General features: G+C 51.8%; 6 protein-coding genes across 6 annotated transcripts; 4 read left to right on the top strand and 2 right to left on the bottom strand.

Annotated features, from left to right (window-relative positions):
• Positions 1-549: 549 nt before the first annotated feature.
• Positions 550-2630, bottom strand: PG994_001637 (uncharacterized protein; the record flags this gene model as incomplete). Its single annotated transcript, XM_066853046.1, has 2 exons — positions 550-1801; positions 2464-2630. 2 exons carry the CDS (start codon positions 2628-2630, stop codon positions 550-552), a joined length of 1419 nt encoding a protein of 472 aa, XP_066721187.1.
• A 67-nt stretch (positions 2631-2697) lies between these two features.
• PG994_001636 (mitochondrial 37S ribosomal protein mS23) lies at positions 2698-3536 on the top strand (the record flags this gene model as incomplete). Its single annotated transcript, XM_066853045.1, has 2 exons — positions 2698-3089; positions 3167-3536. The coding sequence occupies 2 exons, from the start codon at positions 2698-2700 to the stop codon at positions 3534-3536; spliced, it is 762 nt and encodes a 253-aa protein (XP_066721186.1).
• Positions 3537-4026: 490 nt separating this feature from the next.
• Positions 4027-6609, bottom strand: PG994_001635 (UDP-N-acetylglucosamine transferase subunit ALG14; the record flags this gene model as incomplete). The annotated part of the gene is made up of 6 exons (XM_066853044.1): positions 4027-4767; positions 4820-4921; positions 4975-5085; positions 5163-5490; positions 6021-6253; positions 6427-6609. 6 exons carry the CDS (start codon positions 6607-6609, stop codon positions 4027-4029), a joined length of 1698 nt encoding a protein of 565 aa, XP_066721185.1.
• A 232-nt stretch (positions 6610-6841) lies between these two features.
• On the top strand, positions 6842-9155 carry PG994_001634 (uncharacterized protein; the record flags this gene model as incomplete). The annotated part of the gene is made up of 3 exons (XM_066853043.1): positions 6842-6967; positions 7039-7896; positions 7950-9155. The coding sequence occupies 3 exons, from the start codon at positions 6842-6844 to the stop codon at positions 9153-9155; spliced, it is 2190 nt and encodes a 729-aa protein (XP_066721184.1).
• A 1659-nt stretch (positions 9156-10814) lies between these two features.
• On the top strand, positions 10815-11998 carry PG994_001633 (inositolphosphorylceramide-B C-26 hydroxylase; the record flags this gene model as incomplete). Its single annotated transcript, XM_066853042.1, has 4 exons — positions 10815-10950; positions 10977-11257; positions 11301-11548; positions 11608-11998. The coding sequence occupies 4 exons, from the start codon at positions 10815-10817 to the stop codon at positions 11996-11998; spliced, it is 1056 nt and encodes a 351-aa protein (XP_066721183.1).
• Positions 11999-12728: 730 nt separating this feature from the next.
• Positions 12729-14601, top strand: PG994_001632 (uncharacterized protein; the record flags this gene model as incomplete). Its single annotated transcript, XM_066853041.1, has 4 exons — positions 12729-13393; positions 13455-13760; positions 13817-14284; positions 14343-14601. The coding sequence occupies 4 exons, from the start codon at positions 12729-12731 to the stop codon at positions 14599-14601; spliced, it is 1698 nt and encodes a 565-aa protein (XP_066721182.1).
• Positions 14602-16314: the final 1713 nt, after the last annotated feature.

Raw genomic sequence — 16314 nt, 5'->3', positions numbered from 1 at the left:
CCCCTTTCAAGATGTTCGCCAACGATACAATACCAATGTTCACGTGGGAAACATAGAGCAGATGAGGGTAATTCGAGTCTTGTATTTGACTTTATATTCATCAAAAGTGGTGGTATCATCCATGATCGTAGCCTCCCAAGTATGGCTCCATCATCATTTAATATACACCTTGTCCGCCGTCTATGTGCGCCCATGAAACCCCTGATGCCCGGGACCCAATGCAGATGTCATCGCCGTGCCCATCATCTAGACTCGGTGGTATGTAAAAACAAGCCGCTTCTGCTGAGCAGTTTGTGCAAAAAGTCTAACATAAAACTTCTATTCTGCCCATCCAGTTCCCACCGGGAGCTGAGCTCCTCATACACGTCCAGGAGGCGATCCTGGGACCTCGTACAGTGGGCAAAAGACCGAAGAATCCACATGGCCATCCATGTGCTAATATACAAGCCGTCCGTGCCGGCGTCGTGGGCGTCGAGAAAGGCATTCCAGACGCTGTCGAGTCGCTGTACGCTCCAGTCCGATCCATCGCTGCCGTGCCGGGCAAACGATTTAAAAAGGGCGAGAAACACGCTGCCGTGAAGCGGGACTCGGAAGAACTTCATTTCGTCCAGGAACTGAGCGACTCGGGACATCCCCAAGTCTGACACCGAAGTGGTTTACGAGAATGCGATATGTATACAGGTCGGGCGTTGTCAGACTCGTGCTCTGAAAACCCGGCTGCATGCCTGGATGCCTTCGTGCAAGACGCGCAAACATCAAGAATACCTTGGTCATCTTCTTCTGCAATGTGTAGTCGCGTTCGGGGATGATCTTGGACCTTCTATCGGTCGCCTTCATATTGTCGTATAGCTGCTCAGCTGAAGCCTCTTCACCAGACCTCAACAGGCCGACCAGGACACAGTTGAGGACTGTCGTATCAATGATCTCACTTGAGTTGACCATCTCTCGGTAAGCTGCCCTTACGCCACCTGCATCCATCTTGAGACCGAAGAAGTGAATGAGACTGACATGGTGGAATCGGTTGAAATGGAAGCCACGTGAGTTCATCTCCTGGTAGATCATCTCGGCGAGCGCAAATTTCCCGGCCTTGGATGCGACGTCGAAAAGAATATTGAATGTAGCTTCGTTGCCCTTGACGCCAATGTCCTGTTCCATCTCCCGCCACAGATGCAGTGCTGCCTCCGCTTCCACGTCGGTGGACGTGCCCACATAACGACTCGCAAACGACAAGGCCGTATTCCACTCAGCCCTCGACAGCGCGAATCCGCTGGCTTTGGTATCGGCTACGACGGCAAAGTAACGCAGCATGGCCTTGGGACTTTTGCGTTCCGTAGTTCCCAAGGCTGCGAATAGGGAGTGACGCAGACGCGCAGAAAGATATGGTATCCGATGCCCAGGCAGTAGCATGTAAATATCATATATCGTCTCTAAATCCACGCTATGCGGCCGTAATAACTTCGAGTAGACAGCTGCCCTCAACTTTGCTACTACCTCCAAATCCTCTTGGCTCCCCCGTTCCACCTCCTCAGGTGCAGGCGCCACCAGCTCATGGGGGCGCTCGGAGACATTGAGAGTCGTATCCTGAGGCGGAGCATATTTCCGCATGTACGGATCTTTCAAGAACTCCAAGCGCTCCTCTACGCTGATATCGTCGTAGTAGTCGAGAAAACCAAGCAGCTCTTCCTTGGAAATATGCGGGTCTGGATGGGCTGGGAAAGGAACGGCACTCGGAGCTTTGGCGGGGGCTTGAATTTCGACTTCTTCCAAGGCAGCGGAGGAACATGTGTGGTTCCATTTTTTGCTCGCAAGGGGGGTAAGAAGTGAAATAGGATGGGTTTAACGGTCGTCGGCCAGCACGGCTCGTCACAGTGGAATATAGCGAAGAGCACAGTTTTCTCTCCTGGCTCTGAATTGGCTTGCCGCTTTGCTGCAAAAAGAGTCGTGGGCTGGGGGCATTTTGCCACAACCGGAGCGCGACTGGGACGGCATGTGTAGCAACCGTTGATCCGAAGCCACCACTATCTTGACTTATTGCGGCGATTGTCGTGATGCGATCCGATGCTGATACAGAGCTTTGACGGCAGGGTCGCGGTCGACTGCAAAGTATCGCGCCGTATATCGACCCGTCAATTCGACCGGAGATTTTCATGAGCTGTCCAGCATGGTCCCGTCATCACAGCTCTTAGGAACGCAGCGACATTAGCCGGAGCTGTGAGACGTCGCAAGATCGGTAGAAGAGAGAGGGGTATGACGGTATGGAGAGAGGTCCAGGGCGCAAGGAGGAGGTAGATTCGCCTCGGAGCTTGAAGTCGCAACTTTTTTCCAGAGAAGCTCTCGATCTAGGAGGACACGGGCCCGGCAGGCCGGGGGTTAGGCTAAGATCCATTTGAATACTGGTGGTGCAGTTCTTCAATTATCGATAAGGAACCAATTGAAATCGCGGGCGCTGTTAGATGCACCTACGGGCCTGATCCACCTGAATTTTCCATTGGCGGTTCCGGAAGATTGCTGCCACCGAACAAGCTCTCAATTTCGAGCTGCTGTCCATGTCCAGAGCTTCGTGAAGGCACCAATTCAGACCACCTCGGCGAAGAAAGAGCCTCAGTAGCCCTTTCTCCACGTCGACGCATTTCGTTGGCCCCTCCGCACCCTTCTGTCGCAACCGACTGAGCGCCTCCTCAGCCTCCAATTGCGACCATGGTCCGCGGACCTGTGCAGCGCCAGGTCCGGCCGGCGCGCGTATACCAGACCGTCACGACACTGATGGAGCACCGCCTCCAGCCCCGCCTCGCCGTCCAGCAGCCCGTGTGGTACAAGGTCATCGAGTCCATACCGCCCTCGGAGATCCTCACGCGGCCCTTCCCGCCGCAGCACAAACAGCCGAACCCCCGGGCGCGGAAGGCGAGCCGCCTATTCCAGCCGCAGAAGCTGGTATACAAGGAGGACGACCTGCGCAAGAAGTTCTACACAGACCACCCCTGGGAGCTGGCGCGGCCGCGCATGATCATCGAGATGGACGGCAAGGACGCCCTCCACTACGACTGGAGCAAGGGTCTGAGGCAGCCTGGCATGCCGCTGAGCGGCGAATGGTAAGTTACGGGTCCCAAAGGGAGGGTATCGCATGTATGAGGGCACTCGGGTCTAATTGGTTGTGTGTGTTTTACAGTGTTGTCCAGCGCCAGATGTGGCTGATGGAGAACGTCCCGGGCATCTCGGAAGACACAGCCTACGACGAGGTACGAAAGGAGTTCTACAAGCTGCGCCAGGAAGAGGACATCGAGCGCAGAATTGCCCAGGAGGAGGCCCGCATGGTCGGCGCGTACTTCGGCCAGACCTTCCAGCAGGTCGGTATGAAACTGGAGGACCAGCAGTTCGAGCGGTGGAAGAGATGGGCCACCAGGGAGATCGACAAGATCCAGGGAGAGCAGACCTCTGCGTACAGCTCGTTCGACGCGGAATATCCGGAAGCGGCAGATCTGGATGTGGACTCGTTGCGAGAAGACTTGGAATCCACGGCCAATATGCCTCCTGTTTGAAACTAGAATAAATTGTAGTTTATGTAATATACATGAACAAGCATTAAAAATATACAAAGCCCCCTTATTTCGTGCACGCCTCTCTTAGGATTTGCCGTCCAGAGGCTGTTCTTCCAAGTCGAACGCCACAATAGCAAAGCCGCCAGTAAATTATATACGATAGCCTCTTTGTGACACTGATCGTAATGCCTACCCGACATGGCCTAACTAGCAAATCACTTTGAGCCTGGGCAACGACCTCTAAGACAGGGGTTAAAGAGTATTGCCAGTTACCCCTTAATCGCGAAAGCGCTGCTTTTGCCATATTACACTGTACGGATCATTGGTCATTTAGTGTCATTAGCATACTATTTATTCCACTGGCTGTTGGTTTGGATCCTTTGACAAACGTTTCAGCTATCAAGAAAAGCATGTGATCGCTGGGCTACTAATGAAAACTCAGAATATCTGCTCGTGTAATCCCAAATACCATCAACGCCTTGCGTACCATCTAATGAATTCCAGAAGAGCCTGGGAACAGTTTGCCACCAGGATCGCTGAGTTCTCGGGCTGTGAGCATCTCTTCCACCCTGAGGTCATACGTCTCGCCAACCGCCGTATGTTGGACGACAATGTCGGTAGCGATGCCCGTGTAGTAAAATAGCTTGCCAGTCAAGCTCAAAGTCTTAACGCGAGCAATGCTTTCGATGAAGAGAACCTTGCAAGAGTTGGCAGGGAGGCACCAGAGCAGCTTCATCAGCCATGCCACACCTGCAATGATAAGACCAGTGCCGGGACCATTGGTAACAATGACTTGGGGATAGCCCTTTCCAGGCATATGGTCGCTCCCGGGTTCTTTGATGCTGCTTTGCGCTCCCCGATATGGGTATCCTTGGTTTAGGACCTTGTAGATATCGTATGCGCATTGGATAGCGCTGACGGGAACAGTAGCCCAGTGCTGATGAACTCTACGGGCCCGACGAATGGGGACAATTTCATAGCCACTAACCAAGGATTTGCCCGACTTCCTCTTAGCTTCCCAGTCACAAATCTTTTGGCGAGATGTCTCATCACCGTGGCAAATAACCCAAATCCGGTGGATATTGTCAGTAGGCGGGCTGTTGGTGAGCATTTGGAGAAGCTCTCCAGTGTGTCCACCTGATCCAGCGAAGTAAAGGCGGAAATCATTCTCGATATGGCATTCAGTCCCAGGAGGTTGGCTACCGCCAACAACTAGAGACTTGTGTCGAAGCTTTTTCGGCAATTAGCAAGAGCCGGGATTATAGGAGTAATAGGCAGCCTACCGTGAAGAAATAGAGGGCCATAATCAGAAATCGCAAACCGAAAGGGCATGCCTTCACAAGGGGGGAAAAGCCCTGAGTGGAAGTGTATGCGAATAGAGCATGCTTCGCCTCATCATTAGATTGATTTACAGAATTCGAGGGCCGGAAAAACGTACCAGGAGAAACCAAAGAACCAAAACAGAGGCCAAAGGGATCGATAGACCAATGCGACTAAGAGGAGCGTGACTTCTGGCCTCCAAATTGGATAGTTTCGAGGAGACGTATATCTATTTAGCACCGATATATGCGTCAACCTTTGATCAAGCCAAGCGACCATGCTTTCTCTTTTTCTTAATCAACTTACCAAGAAGACCATGAAGAAGGCACCGGAGGTGTGGGCCACAGTGTCGGTGCCCAAGTATAGTGCAGCAATGGCCGTAAGATGAAGCATTACATGGTAAATCAATACCAAGAATGAGAGGTATGGCTCAATGCTTTCGCCATCGGCCCGTTCCGTACTGGCGGGGGTAGAATTCATAGCATCGTTAAGATTTCCTTCTTCGGTATCGGGTGCAGAGGGCTCAGCAGAAGGTCGAGACTGCGATGATTGGTTGTTGTGTCTTAGTCGAAGTCCATTTTCTTCTTTCTCGACTGGAGCGCTGGCGGTAGAAGCTGATTGTACCGCATCGGAGCTACCCCCTGACGGCAAAGGTATATGATCTACCATGATAAGTTCAGGGGATCAACTAAGAAGAGACTCTTCCCACTTTGTTCCTAATGTCCGACTGGCTTGGCCTCTGCTACAAGGCAACAGGGCTATCAGGCCAGTTTCAGACAGCCAGGCCGAATTCGTTGTGTTCATCCAACAATCGAAACAACACCAGCTTAGTAAGCATCTGCCTTGTTGGGGCAGCAAGATGCACAGAAGCGCCAGTCACATATCTATACCTCTGTTAGCTAGTGTTCACATAGTTATGATAGACCCAAGCAGCTTTTTTTTACGACATGTAATTGCTATGGCTGCATTCAATCTGAGCTGTATGGCTGTCAAATACGCCGTGTAAGAGGGCAGGCGGCTTTCTTTGACCACAGACGATATAGTGCAGGAAACATTGGGGTGACTAGTGCAAAGTGCAACATCAGTTGCACTTACACGTCGGGTCCCAAAGATGAAGGGAACGCATGCATATCAGAAGTGACTTGTAACAAGAAACCCACTTACATTTCTGAGCTGGCAACCAAAGCGATGGAGTCCAATGCGAAACTAATCGTAACGATGTGTGTTGAAATGCATCCAAGTCTTTCAAGAGCATGATCGTGAAGCTGGATGTTATGTTGCCAAGATGATGGAAGCTGTTGAGCTTGATCCTTGAAAACAGGCGAATAGTAGTACGCCCTGCCAGCACTCGAGCTTGCCGCTGAAAGACCCATGAAGTGAGGGTCAGCCGCAGTTTCCTATTCACATTAGCGCAGCGGATGTTTAGGTAGCCGCCAATAGCCGGTGAAACATCGGAAGCGTGTTGAATGGCGGCTGCCGATAAATTTATAGGTTATGCACTAGTCTCCAAGTGAATGCAACTCCAAAATCCATTGATCAATGTTGACTTTTTGGTTGTTTACCTACTTACTGAACCTCCATCCTGGTGCCTGCTGTCGTGTTGTACCTTTGATGTTAGTTTGACGTATTGATGTATGTAAGCATATAGGGCACCTGTTCCTTCCGGTCTGGCTTGATCTAGGTAGTTTTGTCTGGTGGTCTTTGTGACGTCTTGCCATCTCGTCACGTAAAACCAGGCAGCCCAGCCTTGCATTATCTCCCTCCTGCCTCATCAGGTAGCTAGGCCTCGAAAGACCCAATAACCTAGATTTCCCCCTAGGGCGGCTGTGGCTTGCGGCCGGCTTTCCCAAGTGTCGCCTTCCCTTGAAAAGTTGCGTAATTGCACATGGAAGAGAGACATTGGAACCTGAATATTTCGACAAGCAACTCTGATGACTGATCCCACCTCCATCTCGGGACAGTCACCTTGATTGGAGCTTCACATCATGTCATCGCTCCGGTCAAGGAAGCTCCTCAGCTGCTTCTATTGCGGCAAGAGATCCAACCTGCGCTTCGATGGCCGCCAATCTTTTCTCTGTTCCCATTGCGAGGCCACCAATTGGTTAGATGAGGTGTGTAGAACGCGCGAGTAACGTTCCGTCAACCAGACACATGATTGCTGATCAAAATTCCGGTATTCTAGCATGGAGACATCACAGATCCGCCGACCTCGACTCCCCTGGATGCTGCTCCAGCTGTCGCGCCCCAATATGCCGTGTCGTTCAATTCGAGACTTCCATCGGCACAACCCGCCGCGTCCCCGGACGGCTCAGGCATGGACTCCATCTTCTGCGCGACTTGCTTGAAGAACCAGCATATCTACACCGAAGCCCTACGCCAGTTCGAGCTCCCCGAAGACCAGAACGATCCCGAGTACCACGACAGAATACAAGCTTTCCGCAAGTGGAGAGCCGATCTTGAGCAGAGATACCCGCAAGTATGCGCCACGTGCGAACCCAAGGTGCAGCATCAGCTCAACAAGGCCAGCTACACTGCGAAGACCGACCACCTTAGACGCGTGATGGATCGGACGAGAGCCAGGCGGCGCGAGGTCAAGCAGCGCGGTGTACTAGACGTGCTGGACTCCGCCGGGAAACTGGCATGGAATTCCGCCTTTGCCCTGGAATTTTGCTGGCACGCCTCTGTACTTTGCGCACTTTTCGTCGAAGACGACGAGATTGCTAATACCACGCACTGGCTCATTGCCCCTTTACGGAATACCTGTTACTACGCTTTGATGTTCTCGCCGGACGCCGACCGGTTCATAAGATGGTCTATCAGCCTAGGCCTCGCCTCCTTTGCATGGAACCCAAGGTTCAAACAGACCATTCGAGGATTCACTTCACATATCTTAGGCGTTGGCCAGTGGTACACATACCAGCTCGTTATTCTCTTCATACGACTTACCTGCCTCTTCGTCTCCCAGTATAACGATTCGAAGGGTATCCCGGCAGCATCGCAACTAGGGGCGCATCTTGTGATAGCGGTTTTGATGTTCTATGTAAGTGCACTGTTGGTATATCATTTTCGCACCACTGTACTGACATGTAGCAGGTCTATACAATTTCTGGACGGGTTATTCGTTTTGACACCACGCCCCTCTTCGGGGCAAACAAACCAGTCAACCTGGTTCCAGCAGATGAGCCGAAGCCTCCGCCCTCGACCAGGCGTGACGATCTGGGGAGTATCTTGGACGAAATTCTGGAAAGTCCTTCCAGACCCAACAAGGCCCGCCGAGAACATCCTAACTTGAGTTCACCCCTTCGCCATTCGATGAGCGCAGGTCAACCACAACAGCCGCCGCAGGGGTCGTTTGAGTTACACCCTCGTCGAGTTCAGCCTATGTCTGGGTCCGGTTCCCTGCGGCTCTCTGACGAGTCTTCTCAAAGGCAGTCTGAGCCTCCAGCGGATCAGTATGGCGATGAAATGGACTGGGCGCCTTCTGGATCGCAGCATCGAGCATTCAGCACTCATAATCCTTTCAAGGTCAAGAATCCCAACCCACGGTTTAGTGATGCGCCGATAGAGGACAAGCCAGGTCCGTTCTGGTATAAAATCCCTCCGGCGCCGACTACTCCTGCGCAGCGTGTGCGCAATCCTCCTATGAAGCCAATCATCCGGGATTGCCCTAAGGATGTCCCGGAGAACTTTTTCTCGACCAAGCGCAGTGGTCCTGTTAATATCGGAAGCCCAGCGCGGAACTTGGAGCAAAACAACATGGTCTTTAAAGAGTCGAGTTTCTATGCTCCTCAGGCCAAAGACGAAGCTACGGAGGGTCTATCTAGGATGATGGATTCGTTCAGTCTGAGTCCAGAACCAGAGAGCCGTAGAGCCAGGGCAACCAGAACCAAGGCAGGTGTCTTTGGACCACCCAGCCAGCTATCCCATGGGCCGCTCAACAATAGCAGGGTGCGCATGGCGGAGCTAATCATACTCTTTGGTGCTCTATGGGCTTGGATAACAGCCCTAGAATCACGAGGGGAGTACGCCCCTACCCTGGCTCTTGGGTCCATCATCATCAACCTTGCGATGTCGGTGCGGCTTGCCGTTGACCTTGCAGAGTCGCAGATCCAGCAGGGCAAAACACAAGCACTTCTGCGCTTTTCTTGCGTGAATCTTGCAGCGTTGCAGATTTTGGCGGCAATCGTCCTGTTATGGAGGCTCTATATGGATAGCAGCACTACTGTCATGCATGGTGCCTATGGCAGCACTTTGATTGGGCTGACAATCATACATCACGTTTGGCATGTCTTTTGTTAGGCATTTTGGGAGACTACTCTTTGCTATAGAGACTACAGGTAGTGGGAAATGGTAGATTTTCTGTCCTTCACGGCCCATGTCCTTAGGATCTGTTATATTGGCTCTCGGTTCAGCAACGTCAGGGGTGGCATCGGGGTTATGCATGGCATGGAGTTGGGAATGGAATCATTTGGAGTTTCTAGGAAAGTTGGCTTTCGCAATACCCGGCGCATTCAGGAGGCAAATTTGATCGAATTCGCATCCCAAAATTCTAGGAACTAGTAGTCATCTAACACTGTGAATCGAAAGAACAGTTGTTCTACACCGCTGTATACTGTGCAGGGAGACATTCATGGTCGAAGAGTTGTCATTGACCACCAATCATTAGCACCATTCTTCGGTTTCGCCGTTCGCGTTGCTTTTGTAAATGTCAGCAAGCGGTGACCTAGGTCAACTGCTCATGTACAGTGCGGATACAGTAGATCCGTCTTGGATATACTAGACCCGGAGAACAAACGGAAACCGACGTGGATAGAGTATGCTTTTCGATGACGGGTAGATAAAAGCACTAGGCAGCTTTTATACACGTTGGAACAAGCCCGGTCTTACTCTAATGAGCTACAGATGTATGCATAACTGCCCAACTTGGCTTTATTTACGCGTCCCAAAAAGGCATGTCTCGTGAAACGGCGTAAACAGTCGCCCGTTGGGGTCTTTGCGCGTAGATCGGTCCCGGATAACTCTCGTGAACCACGATCAATAGCGCAGAGGGTCGGGCGACTGTCACGCCACCGATGCTGCCACCGACAGAGTGGTAATCTCATTCCATGTGGTTTTTTGTTTCTACCCCGTATCAACTAGGTCATAAGCATGTGCATCAAGCTTCCATCAGTCAACCCAGCTGGGTAGGATTTTGCGGGCAGGTGGACAGAAACAAACCGGGGTCCGCTCCAACAAGTCGGAGGTGCCCTACGAGGGGATACATATGTACTACGAAGACGCTCCGTACTTGCGAGGCTGCAATTCACGACGTCGCCGGTATACATCGCCGGGAACTAATAGCCGGGTGACCTAGGCTTAGCATAGGTAGAGTCAGAGTTAAGAGTTAGGGCTGTCTATTTGGATATTCCAATCGATTCGTTAATTCGTCAACCCGGTATCGTCGAATCGATTGCCGATAAAATCTTCCAATCTAACCGCATTCGAGACTATGCACTTTCTCGGCAGTCCGCCTTTTGCCACGGATTCTGATCGGGGTCTGAACTTTGCTGGTGCATTGCCCGTCCCTGATAGTAAAAGTAGCGCCACTCTCGGCCGATCTTCCATTGCTTGTACTCAATTTCTTCTAGTAAATGAACCCCTAAAAATCCTGTCCTAGGCCGTCTAGTGGTTACTTGTATTATTATTTATTATCCTGGTTGCTGCTCGTTGGAATTCTTCAGATTGTTACACTTCTGCTTTCACTGCCTGCCACTTATGCGCTCGCTCTTTTCGCATTACTTGGTACAGCATCCACTATCCTTCTAAGGATCAATACTGCAACAACTTTCCTTTACCTAGCTGCTTCCATCTGAAAACAGCCATTCCGACCAATCCGAAAACCTCGGGGTTTTCTATTGACACCACAATTGCCGCCCCCTTTCCGAGCTGCAGCTGAAACTCTCTACCGTCTCCGCGACAATGCCTGCACGCACGCTTCCTACGTTCACGCAGGCCGAAGTCGACTCGCACAACACCTCCAAGTCCCTCTATGTCACCGTCGGGCGCAATGTCTACGATCTGACCGACTTCCTCAGTCCCATCCCGGCGGTCCCGAGTATATCCTGGACTATGCCGGTAAAGATGTCGGTGACATCCTCAAGGACGAAGACTCCCACGTGCACTCCGACTCGGCGTACGAGGTCCTCGAGGAATCGCTTGTTGGCTTTCTGGTCAAGGAAAAGCTCGCAACTAGCGACGAGACCCAAAACGCCGGCGACGAGCAGATCAACGAGAAGGTTAATCCATATGTACACCCGCGCACAGGTATGAGCTGCGAGGAGGATCTAAGCAAGGAGACCGATTTGAGCGCCGACTACAAGACGCACAAGTTCCTGGACCTGAACAAGCCTCTGCTGATGCAGGTATGGAATGGAGGCTTCAGCAAGGAGTTCTACCTGGATCAAGTTCACCGCCCGAGACATTATAAGGGGCGGCGCGAGTGCGCCCTTGTTTGGCAACTTCCTGGAACCTATTAGTTTGACGCCGTGGTGGGTTGTGCCTACTATTTGGCTTCCGCCTGTGCTCTATGGTACCTACATCTCGAGAGAGGGTCTCAGCGGCTGGGAGCAAGTTGCCGCGTACTGGTGCCTTGGGCTCTTCCTCTGGACCATAGTCGAGTACATTCTTCACCGTTTCCTCTTTCATCTGGACCAGTAAGTTGCCCCATCATCCATGTGGTCGATCGAGTTGGTTGCTAACGAACGATCTGTAGCTACCTTCCTGACAACCGAGTTGGCTTAACGCTGCATTTCCTTCTCCACGGAGTCCACCACTATTTGCCTATGGATAAATACCGCCTTGTCATGCCACCGACTCTCTTCGCGGCTCTGGCAACACCTTTCTACAAGCTAGCTCACACTGTGTTCTACTGGAACTGGCACGTGGCGACTGCTGTGTTCAGCGGCGGCATCTTCGGTTACATCTGCTACGACTGCACCCACTACTTCTTGCACCACCAGAACCTCCCGTACTACTACAAGCAGCTGAAGAAGCACCATCTTGCCCACCACTTCTTGGACTACGAGAACGGTTTCGGCGTGAGCAGCCGCATCTGGGACAAGGTGTTCGGAACCGAGATCCCGATGTCAGTCAAGACGACGTAAAATGAGCAAATAGCAGATGAGACGAAGTTGATGAGTATAACATATTCCCCCTGTACATATTAGGCTTTTCAGGGCTTCAGGATGGATAAACAAGACAGGCCCCTAAGGGCATTGTGGTGGTGGCGTTGGGGAGTCTCTCACACTTCACTTCGCGAAGCACATAAGGCCTTAGCAATGATGGTGTACATCGCTGCACCACTGAGTAATACATTAATGGCATACTCCAACCATAATTTCTCTAAGCATATGTGATGGGCAGTACTACTTGTGGCCCAGTGTGAGAGCCTGACACTACATATGTCGTATAAATCATGCATCCTGAAATTGACATCTCCATTTAAATGTTGAATTGCTACATATGCAGAGATGAGTAAGCCGGTTAATGCAATTTGAGCCGAGGAACAACCGTGCTCATATCGGCTCCACCGAAGGATCTTCGTGAGGGACCACCCACTTTCAACCTCAGCCTTTCCGCCTGTCTGAGGGTTCTTTCTTCCAGCCGCAGTTTAATCAACCATCTCCGACTGCTACCAGACTCACAGCAGATAACCTAGGCATCCATCGTCCTTGGCTGTCCGATCCGTCCGTTGCTCACTAGCTACCACTTTGCATCCCATCGAGCGACACTCGTGAACGCACGCTTCTTCTGTAACAAATATTCTGTTTGAAGCAGTCGCGAACCTGAATCCTCTTGCCTCAAACTATTCAGTGAGATAGACACCACTCGAAGATGGCCACTCTCGATGTTGAGGCGTTGCTTGATGCAACTGCCACCAACAACAATGATGACAAGGGTACCAAGATGACTGAAGCCGACGAGAGACCGAGATCCCAGCACAGCGATCGCCGCGACGGAGAGCGCGGCAGTGGCAGAGCAGGCAGCAGAGACCGCGACCACGATCGCAAGAGGCGTGACCGCAGCGGCGACCGCAGCCGCCGAGACCGCGACGACAAAGACAGAGAAGCTACACCCCGTAGCGATACAGGTAGCCACAAGAGTAGGCGTAGAAGCCGGAGCCGTGATGATGGCCGACACTCACGACGTCACAGAGGAGATGGCGACTACTACCGCGGTGGCCGCGGCGTCGGCCGTGACCGCTCTCGCTCTCGCTCCCGCTCTCCTTACCGCCACTACCGCCCCAGAGACGACCACCGCCGCGACCGCGACAGCTACCACCGAGGCGGCAGGGATGACGATCGACACCGTGGCGGACGTACTCCCAAGCCAGATGGCGCTCCACAGCTAACTGAGGATGAGCGTGACCGCAGGACCGTCTTCGTCCAGCAGCTAGCTGCCCGTCTCCGTACGAGAGAGCTCAAGGAATTCTTCGAGAAGGTTGGCCCAGTCAACGAAGCTCAGATCGTCAAGGATCGTATTAGCGGCAGATCCAAGGGGTACGCAAAACCTGCCACATTTTCCTGACTTTAGACACGATTGCTAACACTTTCCGCGCAGAGTCGGTTACGTTGAATTCAAAGCCGAAGATACCGTCACTGCTGCTCTTCAACTCACAGGTCAGAAACTGCTAGGTATCCCGGTCATTGTCCAACTCACCGAAGCCGAGAAGAACCGCCAAGTACGCACCACTGACAGTTCGGGCAACACCAATTCGATTCCCTTCCACCGGTTGTATGTCGGCAACATCCACTTCAGCATTACGGAACAAGACTTGCAGAACGTGTTCGAGCCTTTCGGCGAGCTCGAGTTCGTCCAGCTTCAGAAGGACGATAACGGACGGAGTCGTGGCTATGGCTTTGTACAGTATGTTTTACCTGCATTCCTTTTCAACCTTATCTCGGTTACTAACCACCGCATAGGTTCCGCGAAGCAGACCAGGCGCGAGAGGCGCTTGAGAAAATGAATGGGTTTGATCTTGCGGGTCGCCCGATCCGTGTCGGTCTTGGAAACGATAAGTTTACCCCCGAGTCAACTGCCAATCTTCTGCAGAGATTCCAGGGTCAGAACCAACCATTCCAGGGTTCCGCATTCTCCGGTGCTGGCGGACGAGGTTCCCAAGCGGCCGGCTTCGATCGAGCTGGAGCTCGAGACAACGACAAGGCCACGGGTGCCAGCGCTCTGGACGACACCGATGTTGGTGGCGTCAACTTCAATAACTACAGCCGTGACGCCTTAATGCGTAAGCTTGCCAGAACCGATGAAGCTCCTAACGGTGGTCGCGATGAGAGACAGATTTTGAAGCCCAAAACGGAGACCAAGCCTCTCCCCGTCAACGTCAATATGGCTAGCCGTTGTGTTGTTCTGCACAACATGTTTGATCCTACTGAGTAAGTCATTCCCCGGCGGTGGCCCATTAATCATACATTTGCTAACAACTGTCTCCAGGGAAGAAGGTGAAGCTTGGGTCAAGGAACTTGAGGATGACGTTCGACAGGAAGCCACGGATAAATATGGCAATGTTGTCCATATTTCGTTAGATCCCAACTCCCAAGGCGACATTTACCTGAAGTTCGACAAGGTCCAAGGTGGTGAGAACGCAATCAAGGGTTTGAACGGCCGGTACTTTGGCGGACGCATGATCAGCGCCGCCCCTGTTGTGGATGCCGTCTACAGCAGTTTGTTTTCACGCACCAAGGCTATCTGAAATACTAATACTGTGGCCTGACAACACTTTCTCTAGGATCCTTCGATGGTAAGTTAGATAATACATACAGTTCCATACCTCGATCGACTTTCAGTGACCCGATGCTAAATGTACCCTCAGATTCACCTCAGCAACCCAACTGCACGATAAGCAACCGAAATATCATCTTCAGCGTAGTCATCCTGGCTGACAGCGAATTGAGCTCACGTATTCATGGTTCGGCGTTCGACTGGTTTCCTCCCTATCTCCCACGGATAACATGGCCGTGGGTCTTCACACTGATTTCGACAGCAGAAATAATAAACGAGCGCATCTTAGCGGCCCTGCTCGCGGTACTGTGCTCGAGCTCACGTCCACCGCCTGCATTTGAAGCTCATGCCAATCGAGACCCAACAGCTCGGCGCCGCCAGGGATCGCTTAGTAATAGATTTAGCATGCAATTTTTTTCCATCTTCAACTGTATCCTCAAGCTTAGTGAATCAACCGCGTGATCCAACTGCAACAAGGGGCTGGCGATAAGGGTCGTATGAGGCTCAGAGATTCAACCCCTTACGCTGTCTTATTTGTGTAACATGTGGCTAATCCATCTCGCAGGACCACTGCAACGAATATTTATGTTTTGGTGCTCTCCGGCCGAGGTGATACAAGAGGTTAGCTTGGTGTCTCTTTACCTGTCCCCTCATAGCTGAGTACACTAGGCGAAGGAGAGTGTATAAATCGGTTGTCGTACTGGGACCAAAACTCCACGGTCAACTCGATAGCTGTCATAAGCTTTTGGCACCTCTCTCGAACCAGTCAGCCTTGGACCGACCGACCTACGCTCTCCGCCGTATGAGTCAGCCCGCATCTGTCCCTTACATTGCCATCAACGCCTCCAACATTTCGTGATGGAGAGGCCACCTCATTGATGTCTGGATTCAGATGGGATTCGTTCTAGGACCGTCCTTACGCCAAAAAGCATGGCGATGCGTACCTAAGACTACTCGTCTCCTCGGAGGCTGCTGGGTTGATATAGTACATTCTGCGAGGGTCCAGCAAGCTGGCCTTTAAGGTTCGTCTCTCACAAGAGTGTCTCAGTCATGCTACCTTCAGCAGTCTCTGATGAAAGCCCTCCGCCTCTCCTGGGTCTACATGGACACTTGTTGTGCTACCGAGGATGGTCGCTGCATGCTCAAAAGAGTGTTGTTCGATACTCCTCGTAAACTGGAACGGACTCATCAAGCATCTGGTCTTCTTGGCATTGCTCCCTCAGGTCCTCCAGGGAGTGATTCCAGATACGACTTTTCTGATTGGAAACATTGGAGCCAGTCCCCGTACACTTGCTCGCTCTTATATATACAATGTCAAGCTCAACTTTCTCCGCGTACCACAAGGCCACAGGAACATGATGATGCCCAGTTCTTCAGTCGACCTTATATGTCTCATATTCTTGAGATGCTAGAAAGACAGGTATGGCTCCCTCTATGGCATCGTCTTGATAGCTATTCGAGAGAGAATCGCAACGGGAAGCACAGCAACCCCTGAGAACTGACTGATGGAGCAGTAAGGGCGCTAGTACCCACTTACGATATGGGGCTGAATTGATACATAATCAGAGTCACCCCTTTCTTTGCATTTTATATAGTCGCTCATCCCCCGTTTCATGATATTCCGCGTGGCTCTTCCTTTTTCGTCTCAAAGATGTGTTGTTGTCAGTATCGCCCCAGCCTTCCG

Source organism: Apiospora phragmitis (genome assembly GCF_038363925.1).
Source record: "Apiospora phragmitis strain CBS 135458 chromosome Unknown utg000002l:1.0-5516284.0:1.0-5523493.0, whole genome shotgun sequence".
Classification (NCBI taxonomy): domain Eukaryota; kingdom Fungi; phylum Ascomycota; class Sordariomycetes; order Amphisphaeriales; family Apiosporaceae; genus Apiospora; species Apiospora phragmitis.
Note: the sequence above shows the minus strand (reverse complement) of the source record. Positions and strands in the feature narration are given on the sequence as shown.